This window comes from Rhinoraja longicauda, chromosome 33, assembly GCF_053455715.1.
Source record: "Rhinoraja longicauda isolate Sanriku21f chromosome 33, sRhiLon1.1, whole genome shotgun sequence".
NCBI lineage: Eukaryota > Metazoa > Chordata > Chondrichthyes > Rajiformes > Arhynchobatidae > Rhinoraja > Rhinoraja longicauda.
Genome location: NC_135985.1, coordinates 11,149,552 through 11,166,966, shown reverse-complemented (window position 1 = coordinate 11,166,966; position 17,415 = coordinate 11,149,552). Strand labels below are relative to the sequence as shown.

The window sequence follows — 17,415 nt, the reverse complement described above, 5'->3', positions numbered from 1 at the left end:
ATTTTTTTAAAAATCCCAAAAATGTAATAACTAATAATTTCTGGACAAAGAAACATGTGCAGTTTTCTTTAATGTCAAGATCAATTCAGAGATAACATTGAGCCACAAAGTACAGTTGCCAACTGTATTTCCTTGCTTCAAGGACAGCCACATTGTACTCACCACAATCCATTCAGCAATATTTTCATAAAGCTCTGGATTAAAGATTGCTTTCTTTAGTCTGGCCAATGGACCATCTGCATCAACAAGTCTACATCTATTAAAGACATCACAGTAGCCTTTGAAATCATTACAGGGTGAACCAGGCTGTAGCGAGATGGTGGTGTGATTAAAGTGTTCATGCCATCTCGCCGATCCAGTACTTGCGCATGTTGATGGATTGTCTGCAAAAAGGACATTAGGGTGAAACTTTCTGAAACCATTCAAGCAGACATTCTACTTCTACAGTGTTGACCAAATACAGCAATTTGTATTCCCCTACACAGGTTACAATGCAATGGTATGAAGATTGAATTCTCCAATTTTAGGTAATGCCACCCATAAATTCCCTTTCCCTTTCACCTGCCACCACCCATGTACAGACACTTTCCTCCCACCTCACACCACCCCAATCACCCAGGAAGGATGTGCTGGCTTTGGAGAGGGTCCATAGGAGGTTTACGAGAATGATCCCGGGGATGATTAGGTTAACGTACAAGGAACATTTCAAGGCTCTGAGCCTGAACTCGCTGGAGTTTAGAAGGATGAGGGGTATCTCCTTGAAACCTGATGGACAATGAGTGGAGGTGGAAAGGATGTTTCCAGTAATGGGAGAGTTTAGAACCAGAGGGCACAGCCACATAATATAGGACAAACCTACAAAATGGAGATGAGGAGGAATTTCTTTAGCCAGAGGATGGTGAATCTGTGGAATTCATTGCCACACATGACTGTGGGGGCCAACACATTGGTGTTTTTAAGACAGAGATTGATAGGTTCTTGATTAAGAGGGGCCTTAAAGATGACAGGGAGAAAGCAGGAGAATGAGGTTGACAGGAAATAATGGATCAGCCATGATTGAATGGTGGAGTAGACGGGAGGGGCTGAATAGCCTCATTCAGCTCCTATGTCTTGTGGTCCTATACTGTAGATTTGCAACTCATACCACTGCCAACATGTCCTTTCACACACTTCACACGAGTTTCTTCTCCAGTGTGACAGCATTGGTGGAATAAAGGGCTCTCCGGGCTAGGAGGTCACACAGACCTTGCCTGTACACAAGTCTGCTGCCAAAGGCCAATATCACCTTTATGGTTGCATTCCACGTGACTACCACGGAGGATGGGAGGAAACTGGAACACCCGAGGAAAAACCAAAAGAGTTACAGGGAGAACGTGAACATTTCTGCTGGAATCAGTACCACACAGCACTTACGTTTCTCCATACAGCAAACATGGCACAACTCTGAGTCATCGTCCTTGCTTGTACACGTACACTCCATAAGCTTATACTTCTCACAGATTGATCCAGAGCATTGCTTGTGGGTTAAAAAAATATTAAACCTTCAGTGGGTTGAAATCTATGACTACAATAGCAATTGTGAAAAAGGCAAATGGATCGAGCCAGTGAAAAATAATTACTTGATTCAATATGCATCCTTTAAATTTTAGAATAGGAAGCAACTACCAAAAAAAAAAGACATTTTTTACAACTGACCAATACACATTTATGGATCACATAAATTGAAAAAGATGTGTTTAGTTTTTGATATTAATCAGATATTTTTAAAAAGTGATGTTGAGCAGTTTATTCCAAATAACACATGGACCAGGTAAGAAAAATTTAGTTCATGATCTGAAGTAAAATTACTCAAGAGTAGCAGATCTGGACATCAAGTGCCTGAGAATATTCAAATATACAAGTAATTTTGGATCCATTTAAGTTGCAAGTAGCTTAGAACACATGAGCAAATAGTTATAATTCTGATTATCATATCATATCATATCATATATATACAGCCGGAAACAGGCCTTTTCGGCCCTCCAAGTCCGTGCCGCCCAGCGATCCCCGTACATTAACACTATACTACACCCACTAGGGACAATTTTTACATTTACCCAGCCAATTAACCTACATACCCGTACGTCTTTGGAGTGTGGGAGGAAACCGAAGATCTCGGAGAAAACCCACGCAGGTCACGGGGAGAACGTACAAACTCCTTACAGTGCAGCACCCGTAGTCAGGATCGAACCTGAGTCTCCGGCGCTGCATTCGCTGTAAAGCAGCAACTCTACCGCTGCGCTACCGTGCCGCCCATGATTATGATTGATATTTTTTGTTTGTTTATACACACATATTTCTATATACACAAAGCTTAAGATCATCTTTCTATTTGCTTACTGTGTCTAAATTAAATACTGTAAAACAATAGTCTGAGCTCCACCTGGTCTCAGACAAAGTGAGATTAAGGTTTTGTTTCCGCATGTGCACTTACCCCATTAATGCATACTTGGGTTTTCATGTTACAGAGAGTAAAGTTGTTTTTGGGAGCAGATGTTGGACATAAAGCAATTCCACCATTACATTTCCCTTCCTTTGCACAATCTGACTCATTACGGCATTTTTCAACAGCAGATTTGAAAGTGCACGTTTTGGTACAGCATGGTCCTTGACTTGGGCTGAAACAAAAAGGCCAGCAACAAAATGAATACTTGAAGCCCATTTTTATTAACATCACCTTATGCATTATATGCAAGTATTAATGAATCTCAAAATTCTCATTGTTGCATTTGAGTCCTTACTTGTTTTGTGCCTGTAAAACACATCCTCTCAAGAAAACTAATTGAAGTTAAAACATTCATTGAATCATTGCTGCCACTGGACTCTACCAGCCTGTGTTTAGTTCTACAAAGAGCAATCCAGTCATCCCATTCCTTGTGCTCAGTCCCACAGCACTACAATTTATCTATCCTTCAGGTATTTATCCAATTTCCTTTTTGGAAGCCACAATTTAATCTACTTCCTCTAATATTTCCAAATCACAACTATTCATCGAGTTTAAAAATCAATCCTGGATATTTTGCCTGATGCGATCGACTTGTTCCTACTGGCCCTTGATTCTCCGCTAATGGGAATAGCTTTTATTTATCCAACTAAAAATGTCATAAACCCAAATTTGTTAATATTTCAAAACAAGAGTATATACATACTCTCACTGTAGAATTTAAAATTAATTTCACCAGAATATTTGAAGTAAGGACGAATAGTGAAAAAGCACTTTTCTATTTAACATGATGTCAAAGCTCTTCTGAATTAATAGAATCCAACATTGGAAGTCACACGCCATTAAGTTGAGTTACTTAGGCTATTTTAGTCATACCCTCGTCACATCCCTATGTTATGTAAAGATAAAAATTCATCACCGATACACAACCTCCCATTTCTAAAATTTTCCACATGCGGATTTGGTTCTTTAACTGACATGTAAATGTAGAATCTACTACAATGCATTGAGATTATGCTCCACAATGATCCATAAAACAGGATTATTGTCCCAGTTTTCAATACAGTCTGGACTGGGAAAAAGTAAAAGTAGCTTAACACACACACACACACACACACACAGTCACTAACACTTGAAATGTTGTGCTCACCTGCACATTTTGAGTGGCTTAAGCTTACATTTCTTGTCCTCCCCTTCGTTCGCATTGTAGCAGCAATCGTCGTTGCATTGGTCACTGTAACCACAATCACACTCCTCCTCATCTTCCACTAAACCATTGCCACAGATTGGTTTCCCAGATTCTTAAAAAAAAATTAATTAATTTCCTCCATTAGTGTCATTATTCAGTGCTTGAATGCGAAGTTTCAACAATCGGGATGTTGAATTTAATTTCTATTTATTAAACCACAAATGAACAGAGGAACCTGTACTATGTCACCCATTGTCGCACATGAAAATGGCAATGTTTAATTAATTATAGGCTAAATTGCAAAAGCTCAAATGGAACATTAAATAAAACCTTTAGTTAGCTTCTTACAAACTGATCTGAAGCTAATTAATGCCTCGTTTTGTGCTACAGAATTACAGTAGTAAATGCCTTCAAGTATAATTTTCTAATTTTATAACGCTGTTGTTTTTATACTTACCAACAAAACAGGCATTTTTCTTCTTGTCAAGGACCTGGCTGATGTTTTTAATACTACAGATAGAGAATTTATTGTTGTTCTGCTTATCACCAGATGTAGCTCGTGCATACATGATATAATTGCCTCTCTCTTTCAGCTCCCCAGACTTAGATTCTCCTGGGGTACACTCACTGCCAGAGTCATGCTGGGAAAATAAATAGAATAAAATGCTGAATATTATTCACAGCTTGTAAAGTAATCACAAATGTTGGTCTTTGTGTCACAAGGTACCCATGCACACTATGATAAATGTAACACATGGTCAAGGTCCAATAGAAACCCATTGAGTACTGCGATGCATAACCTCAGGAGAAATTGAGTTTAAAACCTCTCACGCATTTTCTCCTCAAGTATTTTTCCAGATAGTTTAACTTCGCAACTAGTAAATAATTTGCACATTCGAGCTCTCAAATGGTCTCTCCTCCAGCTGCGTTGCCATCATTGAATCACTCCTTTGGCGATTGAATGTCTGTGAAAATCCTTCAACAACTCCTCTGATGGATGCAGAGGTTCATGCCAAACATTTGCAGATTCATGCACCACGCAGCCATACACAGTAGAATGCTCAGGATGTGGTGTCTTTCATATAGATGTAGAAGTTATCACACCTTTATTTTGGGAGGGGTGGGGGGGGTAACTTCTTACCATGACTATGGCCTGGCAAATATCTCCCTCTCAACTGGTCAGCAAACCCCTATTTACTGGCAGAACCCGCTGCAGGTATACTTAAGGGGCGGCACAGTGGTGCAGCTGTAGAGTTGCCAGAGACCCGGTTCGATCCTGATTATGGATGCTGTCTGCACAGAGCTTGTACCTTCTCCCTGAACCCGCCTGGGTTTTCTCCAGGTGCTCCGGTTTCCTCCCACATTCCAAAGACGTGTGGGTTTGTAGGTTAGTTGGATTCTGTAAAAAAATTGTCCCTAGTGTGTTGGACAGATCTTGTGATCGCTTGTCAGCATGGACTCGGTGGGCCAAAGGGTCTGTTTCCACGCTGTGTTGCCAAACTTAACCTGCTGCTAGTCAGTTACAGCATTGAATACAGGATTAGCATAGAGGAGCCAGGATGACTGACTCACAAATAAAGAATTCTATTCCCATCACAGCAGCCAGAAAGCAACTGGATTGTCATAAAATGTAATCCGGTTTACAAATATCTTTCTGGGAATTTCAGTCTAGCCTTCAGACCCACTAAATGCAGCTAATTCTTAACTATTGCATCCAAAGATCCTTGGCAATTATGCATGGACAATTAATTTCTGCTGTGGCTGTGATGCCCATCTCTCATGAATGAATACACACAAATGCTATGCGATAACACAAAGGTTGCTGAATACATTTGCAAGTTATTCTACCCGCTTCAATTGAACTTCCCTTAAAAATACGTGTCTCTCGCCACCTTTCCAAGACTGCTCCCAGAATTTTTTGAAATAATACACTAAACATTATTTGAAAAGGGAAAACCTACTGAACTAAACCTCATTTCTTCTTGAAAAGATTTCTTATAAACAAGTTGGCCTCAACAAATAATACCTGTCCACACTCGCACATTATATTCATTCAGATATTTGAAACAGTCCATCTTTTGAAGGGCTTTCTTCAACTTTCAACCTCCTTTAACAAACCAAACGTTTTCAGCAGCCGCAGGATATTTCCACTAGTGGGAGAGTCTAGGACCAGAGGTCATAGCTACAGAATTAAAGGACGTCCCTTTACGAAGGAGATGAGGAGGAATTCCTTTAGTCAGAGGGTGGTGAATCTGTACATTGCTACAGAAGTCTGTGGGGGCCAAGTCAATGGATATTTTTAAGGCAGAGATAGATTCTTGATTAGTATGGGTGCCAGGGGTTATGGGGAGAAGGCAGGAGAATGGAATTCAGAGGGAAAGATAGATCAGCCATGATTGAATGGCAAAGTAGACTTGATGGGCCAAATGGCCTAATTCTACTCCTATCACTTCTGAACATGATTAATTTTCTCCCTGTTCTACCTCTAAACCACATCTTTTTAATCTTTACAATGACTCATGCATATAATCAGCATTTGTTTGATACCTCGTTTTGAATGCAAAACGAGATACAATCACTCCTTACTGCCTCCAAGGGAAAGGGGTTCAAACTCATTGCTGATTTATAAAGAAACCCCACAGACAACAAAAGCATCATAAGGCACTCTCCTGTATAGAAGCTGCAACATGAGTGGCAACCTCCTACACCCAAGTCATGGCACTGGATCTTCAAATGAACTTTGGCATGGTGTGGCTGGAGCTCTTTAGCCAAGATTCTCCCTCTTTAGTCTTTACTTTAGAGATACAATGTGGAAACAGGCCCTTTGGCCCATTAGGTCCGCGCCGACTAGCGATCACCCCATAAACCAGCATTTTCTTACACACTATGGACAATTCACATAAGCTAATTAACCTACAAACCTATATGTCTTTGCAGTGTGGGAAGAAACCAGAGAACCCTGAAAAAAGGTCACAGGGAGAACATACAAACTCCACACAGACAGTATCCGTAATCAGGATTGAACCCGGGTCCCTAGCGCTGCAAGGTGGGGACTCTACCACTGCACCACTCTGGGGTATTGTTCCACATTTTTTCCACCTGTATCCCAGTGATCTCTGCAAATGACCGGCCTCTCAACTTCCATGGAAAAAACTCATACCGATGACCAACAGCTACTGCCCTTTACTTTCGAGGTTGTGGCGTTACTTTGACTGAGGAATGCGAGACTAGAAGTATTTGCTGCAATCATATTTGCAAGACTGAGCTCTGCCTTGTTCCCACTCCACATAATTGGGGAGAGTGTGGATATTTGATCTGGTTTCCCACGAAGCCCCAGGCAGAAGTCCACCTGACAGGGAGGATCTCAGGAGCACTGGTCAATTTTTACTAACTCTCCAGGAATGCTTGGTTGTTCACGCAAGCGTGCGGATAGACTACTGAATGTACTCTACACCAGCTGCAAAAATCGCCATTACTGTTGGTATCTGTATTGGTTTATCTTAGCAAACATACTTGTCTTTATATGCTTACACAGTTGCAACCAGTACAACTAGCTTATTTCACAGAATCAAATGAACAAAACACAGGATGCATGCATTATATACTGCAGTCACATGCACAAGCTACAAGTAAATTAGTCTTTCAAAGCCATTTTATTTTAAAATTTGGAGTAATCATGCACCGTCTGCAGCAAAGGTTATCTGCATAACCGATCACGGGACACTTTCTTCCAGAACTGCCTGACCCACTTGTTTTATTTTTTAGAAAACAAGCCACTCGCCTTCATTTACCCTTTCCCATTCAAATTCAAAATGTTTCTGTACCTTCAGTACAGGTCAGTTAGGAGCTGCCCCTGAATGCATTGGTGAGTCCAAGGGCTGAGCTAAAGAACACATGCCCTGGCATCTGACCTCCAGCCCTTCCCACATTTCAGCACAATGCATAGAAATGGGAGTATGGAATATGCTGAGAGCACTTTGCTGCGGGTTTGAGAGTGGGTTTCAGGCCCAGGTCATCAATGTTCACTATAAATTTCTCTCCACGCAACCTATCCAGGCTGCAATGTATTTTCATGCATTTTTGTTTTTAGTCCGCATTACTAGTTTGATCTTGTTGTACTTGATGCATTATAATAGCGCATATATTCTTTATAAATTAAAATATAAATTAAAATGCTTAGCAATATAGACGCTTAATCGTGGCAGAGTTTGCATCAATTTTCATAACTTCAACACAAATTCAATAACGTAATTTATGAATTCATTTCCACAGGTAATACACATTTGAAGTTGAAAATCCTATGGGAAATAAACCGCAGCAACATTTTAGGAATCATTTAGTAAGTTCGTTTATGTTAGATGTAATACTTACAGGAGAACCAAAGTTGTGGCCTATTTCATGAGCAAAGGTTATGTGGGAGACTTTGGGAGGGACATGAGAACCATAGTTTTGGACAGTGATGATTCCAGTATTGAGTGACTTCTTCTTGCCATCAGAATAGAGCTTATTTTTCTCACAAATCCCCCCAGAGTTTCCTATTTTGTGGAAACAGAATACAAATATTGGTTAAATGGGTAATATTAAAAATACAGTTTATTTGTGAAGCTGAAAATTCCATTAAGTACAAACACCCAACAATTTTCAAATTGCCGTAGGAAAGAACTGCAGATGCTGGTTTCGACCGAAGATAAACACAAAATGCTGGGGGTGACTCAGAGGCTCAAGCAGCATCTCAGGAGAAAAGGAATAGGCGATGTTTTTTTGGGACGGAACCCTTCTTCAGGCCCTTCAGACTGAAGAAGGGTTCCGATCTGAAATGACACCTACTCCTTTTCTCCAGAGATGCTGCCTGACGTGCTGTTACTTCAGCACTTTTGTCTAATTTTCAGATTGCTATTGTTCAGATGACAGAAGCAAGTATACCCACAGTATGAGAACACTACAATTTGTTGAGATGAGAACACTACAATTTGAAGGGATACATATCAATTACAAAAGTGCACATATTGCGAGCAAGAATCTAGTTACCTTGCAATACTTTTTTTTACTATTTCCAGAAACTCTTAATAACTAATGTTAAAAGGAAACGGATTGTACCTTCAAAATGCACATTTATATTATCCCTCTCATTTAAAATCCCATTCCTTCAGGAAAATAATCGCTTCTAAATGTAAATTATTAAACAATAAAATGTATCAGTGGTATTACAGCTCAGGCAGTCGTTCAAAGAGTTGTCACATTTTGTTGCATGCTTTTCCCTTATGTGCATGTGCATGGCTCATTTTAATGGGGCTATCAACATTCAGCTTCACATAAAATTTTCATTTCACTACCACACGTTTTATAAAAAAACTTCAGTTCAATTGTCCAATTTCTGCAGGGCTGGTGTAGGTGGCCTTCCTCTTGGGCTTTTTTATGTTTCAGTAGTTTAGGTTTTCTCAGCTACATTTTCCAGGACACTGTTTTGTTTCCTTGGTGGCTCTATTTCGTGCCAGGGTCATTCACTGCAATGGGGACCAACGTTTTGAATCTGTACTCTATCTGGGCTGGCTACTAACGACATTGATTCTCTTTGGCTCATTAATAATGTGTTAAGCTCCTCTCCACAAATGTTTTTAAAAAAAACCCCAACTGTTTCCTAGCAGGATTTAACAGCATTTACCTTCTGGGGGAAAAAAATTGACTGGTTTCACTGTGGGAGGTGCACAACACAGTTGAGCATTAAATAAAAGTATTTTGAATTTACTAGGTATTAAAACAAGACCAAACTAAACTTGAGAGCAGGCTGTTTAGGAGGAAAGAGGCCCTAATCCACCAAGCTCGCCATTATTAATGAAGCTCACAGCCTGCCTTTGTGAAATCAATTTGTATACTTCACTAGAAACTTTTACTCCCTTTGCCTATGGTATCTAGTTCATTGTACTCCAGCATACTTGGGCGTGCAAAAAAAAAAAGGTAGCTGTAACATGCTTTGTGTATTGGTCTTTGCTATTTTAATTGTCACGCAACCTAATAATTTAGAATGGAGGACAGAATGATCGTCAAGCTGGGTGACGTGCGTTATTACACATCACATGCCCAATGCTGTGATAAGAGAAAGCCTGACTTAATTTTTTTATCACATCAATTTAAGAGCATTGGTACCATATCAGGGAAGGGCTTAGAAGACAGTGAAAATTCACATTACTGTTTGACTAATAAAATGGTGTGAATGACGAAGTCCTTTACACCATTTCCTCCTTTAGACCAAAGATAATAGAGCAAAGCAAGATAGACCACTCGACCCTAAAAAAACGTAGTATGGCATGGCACCAATTTAGTAGGCAGAAACATTTAAAAAGAAAAATAACAAAAATCTGTGAATTGATAGATGAGATATATTCTGCATTTTTATGGTATCATCACAACTACTGTTCCCCCAAAACACTAATTACACTGCGAGAGGCATAGCGAAAGGCGGGTTTTGCCTACTAAAATGGTGGACGTTACGCTCCTTTGCGTACTACACTTCAATATAGGCGATTTTGACGGAGTGGTTCATCTTGCTCCTGTAGTATCTTTGCTTTAGACCACGATGTGGGAAGAAGAGCCTGTTCCTGTGCTGTACTGTTCTACGTTCTCCTTCCCACTTCCTCGGCCCCTCCCCAAACCCCCCTCCTGATTATCCAATTTGATTATCCAATTTGATTCCTTTATGGTGCAGCACAAAAAGGTAATACCTTCCTTAGCCAGTTAAATAAGATGCCTTGCACTCTGAATTTGTCTGCTGCAGGCATTTGTCTGCTGGACATGGCCCTGAAGTTATCAACATGGTTTATAAACTAAACACTTCAAAAACACTTCAGTAAATCAAAAGAAATAAAGCACCCAGAAATTTAAACAAACAGCAGGCTACAAAGTTTCACATTTTAACACAAACGTATTCTAAAGAGGTGCCTCGAGGTTTACTGATGCAGTTGAGAACTTTTGATTACAGCCTTTGAAACCCCTGTAAATTTTACAATACATTCCCTTTTATTCAGTTAGCTCAAATGATTTCCTTTGCCTGTTGTGTGTCAGTTTTCCAATCTTGTTAAATGCACTAAACAAAAGGAACAATTTTGGATCATATATTTCACAGTGAGCAACAGAGTCAGAAGCACAAGTCCATTACTTCATTAAATCTTTGAAAGTGTTCTCTCGATGCATTGCCATTATGCATTTAATTGATATCTCAAGTTAAAGGGCCTGAAAGAGAATAGTGGCGATAACTTAGGGGCAATTGCAATAAGCAAATGACATCCGCAGCAGCCAAATTCAGAGTACAAAGTGCCTCGTTTAACAGAGTAAGGAAGGCCTGTGTTTTTATGCTACACCACAGGGATCAAATTGTATGTGCAGGAAGGAACTGCAGATGCTGGTTTACACCAAGGATAGACACATAAAAGCTGGCGTAACTCAGTGTGTCAGACAGTATCTCTGGAGAAAAGGAATAGGTGACGTTTCAGGTCAAGGCCCTTCTTCAAACTGAGAGTCAGGGGAGACGGAAACGAGAGATATGAAAAGGTCCATAGAATAAATGAATGAAAGATATGCAAAAGGAGCAAGGGGAATCACAGCGGGGGTTCGGCGAGAGATGGTATTGCAGAACTTTGAGAGCGGTGGAGAACTTCTTCAAAGTAGGCATAACTGGAGAAGATTTCGCAGTCCTCTCAATTCCTCCCATTTCGAGAGGACAAAATGTGTGATGTGCATGATCAGGAAGGGGGTTGGTTGGGGGCGTAGGACATAGAACAATATAGCCCAAACAATATAGAACACAGGCCCTTCGTCCCATAATATTTATGCCGAACATTATGCCATGACCTTATTCTGCCTGTGCATAACCAATATCCCACCATTCCCTCCATATCCATGTGACTATCTGAAGGCCGCATACAACACCACGATTGTATCTGCCTCCATCACCACCACTGGCTGCATGTTTGAGGAACTCACCACGGTGTAAAATCCCTGGCCCACACATCTACTTTAAACTTTTCCCCTCTCACCTTAAAGCTACGCCCGCTCGTCTGGCATTTCCACCCTGGGAAAAGGGTCCCAACTGCTTACCCAATACATGCCTCTCGTAATTTTTAAGCACTTCAATCAGGTTTCACCTCTACCTCTTGCAGAGAAAACAATGCGACAATGTCCAACCTCTCCTTGTAGCTAATACCCACTAAACCAGGCATTAATCATCTACAACCCAGTGGGATGACATTGATTTCTCCAACTTTAGGTGACTTCTACAAACATCTCCCGTCCCAATGGCCCCCACTAAAAGTCCATAAACCAGAACCACCGTTTGTAACGATGTATCTCTCTTGGGCTCACAACGTCTCTAGCCAACAATTGGGCTAACAGGGAACCTCCTTGCCCGAGGCTATCTGTGCCCAGCCCCAATTTGTCCTGGTTCTCCCCCACCTCCACCTTGCTTTGAGTTCCTTCCCTCCCCCCACCACTACAATCAGTCTGAAGAAGGGTCCCAACCCTATTCATTTCCTCCAGAGATGCTGCCTGACCCGCTGAGTTACTCCAGCATTTTCAAAGGTTCAACGGTCAGTTTATTGTCACATGTACCAATTAAGGTAATAGTGAAACTCAAATTACCATATAGCCATACTTAAAAAAAGCATAAGGCACACAACTACATAAAAGTAGCATTAACATCCACCACAGTGGATTCCCCACATTCCTCACTGTGATGGAAGGCAGTAAAATCCAATCCCCTTCCTCTTTATTCTCCCGCGGTCGGGGCAGTTGAACCATCCGCAGTCGGGGCAATTGAAACTCCCTCATCCGGCGATCGAAGCCCCTGCGTCAGGGCAGTCGAAGCCTCTGTGTCGGGGCGGTCGAAGCTCCAGCGGTTTGGAGCTCCCGAAGTCAGTCTCTGACCAGGGACCGCAAGCACCACGATGTTAAAGTCCGCGGGCACCCACGATTGGAGTAATAAAGTCGATCCCCGACATGGACCGCCAGCTCCGTGATGTTAAGGCCGCAGAAACAGAGACTCCCGAAGTCAGTCTCCAGCAGAGGCTGCCAACTCCTTGATGTTAGGCCGCAGTGCGGACGGAAATACGACACGGAAAAACCCCCCAAAACAAACGCATCTCCGTCGAGGTAAGAGATTTAAAAAAGTTTCCCCCAACCCAACCCCCCCCCCCCCCACATAAAACAAGCTAAAGAACACTAAAACATACATTTGACACATGCCAAACAAACAACAAAGAAGGAAGGGACAGACAGACTGTTGGCAAGGCAACATTCTGGGTCCATCTTTGATATAAACCAGCATCCGCAGTTCGTTTTTATTACATTATATCATTCTGGTGAACCACCTCTGCACTCTTTCCAAAGCCTCCACATCCTTCCTGTATTGAGGCGACCAGAACTGCACGCAATACTGCAAATGTGGCCTAACCAAAGTGCTATAAAGCTGTAAGAGGAGGAACCAGTGGGGTTGTGCTATCATTTCCTCAAATTGTTGGTGATGGATGGTGGAAGAGTAGATGGAAGAGAGCCACAAGTCATAACCAGGGTGGTTGGATGGATAAAGCCTTGGGCATGAGAAGGAGGTGGGGCAGCACTGTAGTAGAGCAACACATTACTTAAAAGGCCTATCTGAGGCAAATTGCTGATGCTGCACTCCGTGTCATGAGACCTGCTGAGAAAAGAAGCATTTAGCAAAGCAAATACAAGGAAATGGCTTGAAATAGGCAACTGGTCAGGAAGTATTGATTGAGACAAACAATATTCAAGTTTGATGACCTTTCTTCAGTGAAGCGAAACATCAGTTCCCTTTTATCTCTCCAATGATGCTGTCCATTGCAGCATTTTCCATTTCGCATTTCTAGTAATCCACACTTTTGCTTATGACCAAGTACTGCAAACGTTTGCTTCTGCGCAAGGGACCTACTCTGCCCCTGGGGCAGGCCCGCAGGATCCAACATCCCACGAGACATGGTCTGGTATGTACAGCATGGAACTTGATGCAAGTGCATGCTTCAAAGCTCGTTGATCATTAGCAGGACAGTTGTAAAGAAAGCACAGAGGAAAACTATTTTTTGGAACCCACGAGTCCGTGGTTTCACTTTAAAAGTGAAACTTCCATTGAAATTGAATCAAACAACATCCAAAAAACATGGTGCAATACCATCCAGTTTCTAGACATATTTATATCATCAGCAGAACCATATCCAGTAGATGCTCTACTTCAGCACGGATAAATGGTCATGCAAGCACTTCTTCAGGAAGAATACCACTTACAATATGATTATTATTTTACATTTCAGTTCAAACGTCATCAAGGCAAGAGATACTCCCACTAGGTACTCAATAACATTGAAACAAAAAACAACATCAACAGAAATGATATTTTCCTGAAATAGAACCCATCATTCCAAAAGCATTATCAGCTGTACTCTTGCCATTTAATTCATGGAAACCAAGTCACTGTAACCAGCAATATCTTCAGATATTTACCTGCTGGGGCACCAACCCACGCCAGTCCCAAAACGCCATCATCAAAATCACGATCTGTGAACACGTAGGCTAAGCAATAATCATCGTGATTCTGTTCCGAATTGAGTTCGAGAAATTTCTCCACCCCAATATTTGCAAACCTAAATGGGTTGCTTCTATCTTTTTCGTCACTTGTGGTGTTGATCTGAAAAGCAGCATTATTTTTGTTAGATAGCAAGCTGAAGAAGGACAAAGGGTGCGACAAAAATATTGTACACAAGTAAAATGTGAGGAAATGCATTCTATTGTGCAGTTAATCCAACATCCTTGGGACTTTGGTGATCAAGAATTGGCAGATTTTGCAGACCATTGGACATTATTGCAATTATTACTCGCACACTTAAGTTTACTACTGATATGTTACACGTGGTACAAATTTCTCAGCAAATCCGATGTGTCAAAAGGACTGAGGGAACCGGGCCTTCAGTGTGGCTAAGCAAGCGCTGAATCAGCAATCCGAGCCCGACACAGAGCCATCAGGATTTCCAAACTATTGGAGAGTGGAAAGTCAGAGTTACATTGCAAAGAGTTTCTCTGGCATTGCTTCCTGGTGACAAAAATAATTCACTTTTCTGCAATTACTCCTCTGTTGCAAGGACTAATCTGCTGCACACACACATACTTCCAACTCGTACTTAGCTCCAACATGAAGTGCCAAATGCCAGATACGTTTGTGATCATGTCCCCTTAGGCTCCCTGTAGACACAAATTAGTATTATATATAGGTGTCACAGCGGCAGCACAATGGCGCAGCGGTAGAGCTGCTGCCTTAAAGCGCCAGAAACCAGGGTTCGATCCTGACTGCGGAAAGATGTAGGTAGTTTGCATGTTCTCCCTGTGACCTTGCAGAGACAATTTCAAAGCCCATCCTGATTAATGAAAGCCTTTAAAAGATATGTAATAATAGGATCCATTCTTCCCAATGTTTTTTCTGCTTGATTAACAAATACAATTCCAAAGAACACGAGTTAGACAGTCAGCAATAATGAGAGGGGATTGGGAAAAATTATTTTCATGTTATCAGAATTCCAATGAAGTAAATATTGATTACCCAAAAAAACAGTAAAAACACAACCAACATTGAGACACAATTTAAATTCTAAAATAATACTTACTCGCACTCTTTTCACCATAAAACTGATATTTCTGATTCCTTGAAAATCAGTCGTCTGGTATATTGTATCAATTGCTTTAACGTGACTGGAAATCTGGAATTGAAAATAAATGTTTTTAATTCCCAACCATAAATATGGAATAGGTCAATTCTTTTCCTCAAGTAACCACAAGTAACAATGAGAAATATAGCTTTTCAATTCCCAAGTGAAAAATCTTAAATACTTTGGTAGCACAGATTAATTCAAAGAAGTTTTCATGGAATTTTCTCAACAGGCTGGGCCCCTGCATCCCAGTTCACACAACCTAAGATACTGCTACAACTATCAAAGCATAATTAGTGAGGGGTCATTCATCCTGTGGAAAAAAAAAGGACACGCCTTACACTTATTGCATTTTTCAAATAAAAGCTGCTCAAACCAAAGAAGTTTAAAGCTTTTCAAACAGAATTGCAGCAACAGCTTAATTATCCATGACTTATCTAATGGGCACTCTTCAGTAACTGGCAGCACCAAGGGAATAGTCCACATCAAGAACAATGGGTAGAACAGATGCAATCATTATTCACACTCGAGGATTCGTATTGCTTTGTGGTCAGATATTTGCTGGCTGGAATCCCACGTACTGATTCTAGACTTTTCTTTATGTTAGCTCTTGGAGAATAGATGGACGCAATGGGAAATATCCCTACCAGGATGGTCCCTAAAGGAAATTAAGAAAATTACTGCAAATGCAATCTGTTGTGCTGAATTTTGTTAATATTTAAGGATAGATTTGAATTGGAGTCCACTTTGTCTTTACACAAACAAAGGCTCCTTGGTAGTTTTCTCAACACATAGATTGAAATAAATGACTGCCTTATTGGATTAATACTCAGTCCATCCATTATTTAAGTTGAACTCAGAACTTGTCAAATGTTCTTTCAAACCAACCCCATGGCATCAGGCTGTGTCAGGAATGTAAGTTGCATCTACAGAATTTAGCACAACAGATCACATTCACAGTAATTTTCTTCTCAAATCGAACAAAACATTGGTTGCGCTATCCTCCATTTCTTTCTTTCTCAAAAAATGAATAAAGGGAAACAGTCAGTTCAACTATTTGGAATTCAGATCAGCAAACATCTAATGGCAAAGTAATATGAATGCTTGTCCAACTACCATACATTGTAGCTCATCTCATTTGTCCTTCACATGTGCATTGATTTTGCAAACTTAAGGGCCTGTCCCACTTAGGCGATCTTTTTGGCGACTGCCGGCGACTGTCAAAGTCGAAGCAGATCGCCGGACTTTTCTTTTACCCGACGACAATGACCACGACAATGCCGAGTCAGGTCGAGATTACACCGTCTTCTGAAACATCGCGAAAATTCCCACGCTGTCAATGCTTCTCCGGCGTCCTGGTTTTCGCTGAAATCACTGACAATTCGGCAAGTACTTGAGAGTTTTGAACTATAACACCTTGTATGGGTTACTTAAAAACCAAGCTTCACTGTAACAAGGAATAAACTGGATTTACTACCAGTTTACTAATAGCTGTATTAAAAAAAATTTTTTTTTTAAGTGGTTCAGTGCATTTTTGTGAAAAATGTATGGGCATTCTTTGAAAATGTAAGGGAGATGCATATCTGGTTTCTGGGTTGAATGTCTGGGTTTGGAGCCCACTTTAAATGTAATGGCTGAGGCCAAAAACATCGCGAAAATTCCCACGCTTACCTGATCGTTAAACTGTCGCCTCCAATCTACCTGTCAAATGTCCTGACGGTAAATAAATTGGTTAAACACAAGCATTTTATGGTATTTTGAAATGACTTTACTTATTTTAATATTATGTGCTTCTAAATGTATCTTAAGAGAACCTATCAAACCTGGGGACAGCATGCGACAGCGACCGCAATAAGCTACGATGCCTGGCGACAAGCCAGCTGTCGCCGAGAGATTTCAAACCGTTTGATTTCTCGGCCACGCGCCGAGATCCACTACGATCTTTGGAAGACTCCTCACGATCATGCCCGCGACACCCCGGCGAACGTTCGCCGACAGCCTAGTCGCCGGCAGTCGCCTTAAAATCGCCTAAGTGGGACAGGCCC

The 17,415-nt window shown here is 41.0% G+C and overlaps 1 protein-coding gene across 1 annotated transcript in view; it reads right to left on the bottom strand.

Moving 5' to 3' along the window:
* adam10a (ADAM metallopeptidase domain 10a) overlaps positions 1-17,415 on the bottom strand; it is a 105,053-nt gene that overhangs the window by 9,538 nt on the left and 78,100 nt on the right. The window contains exons 7-14 of the mRNA XM_078427390.1: positions 15,329-15,421; positions 14,175-14,358; positions 8,043-8,206; positions 4,129-4,312; positions 3,633-3,783; positions 2,474-2,657; positions 1,414-1,516; positions 163-383 (exon numbers count right to left, since the gene is read on the bottom strand). Coding sequence (XP_078283516.1) covers positions 163-383; positions 1,414-1,516; positions 2,474-2,657; positions 3,633-3,783; positions 4,129-4,312; positions 8,043-8,206; positions 14,175-14,358; positions 15,329-15,421 — 1,284 coding nt within the window. The remainder of the gene's footprint in view (positions 1-162; positions 384-1,413; positions 1,517-2,473; positions 2,658-3,632; positions 3,784-4,128; positions 4,313-8,042; positions 8,207-14,174; positions 14,359-15,328; positions 15,422-17,415) is intronic.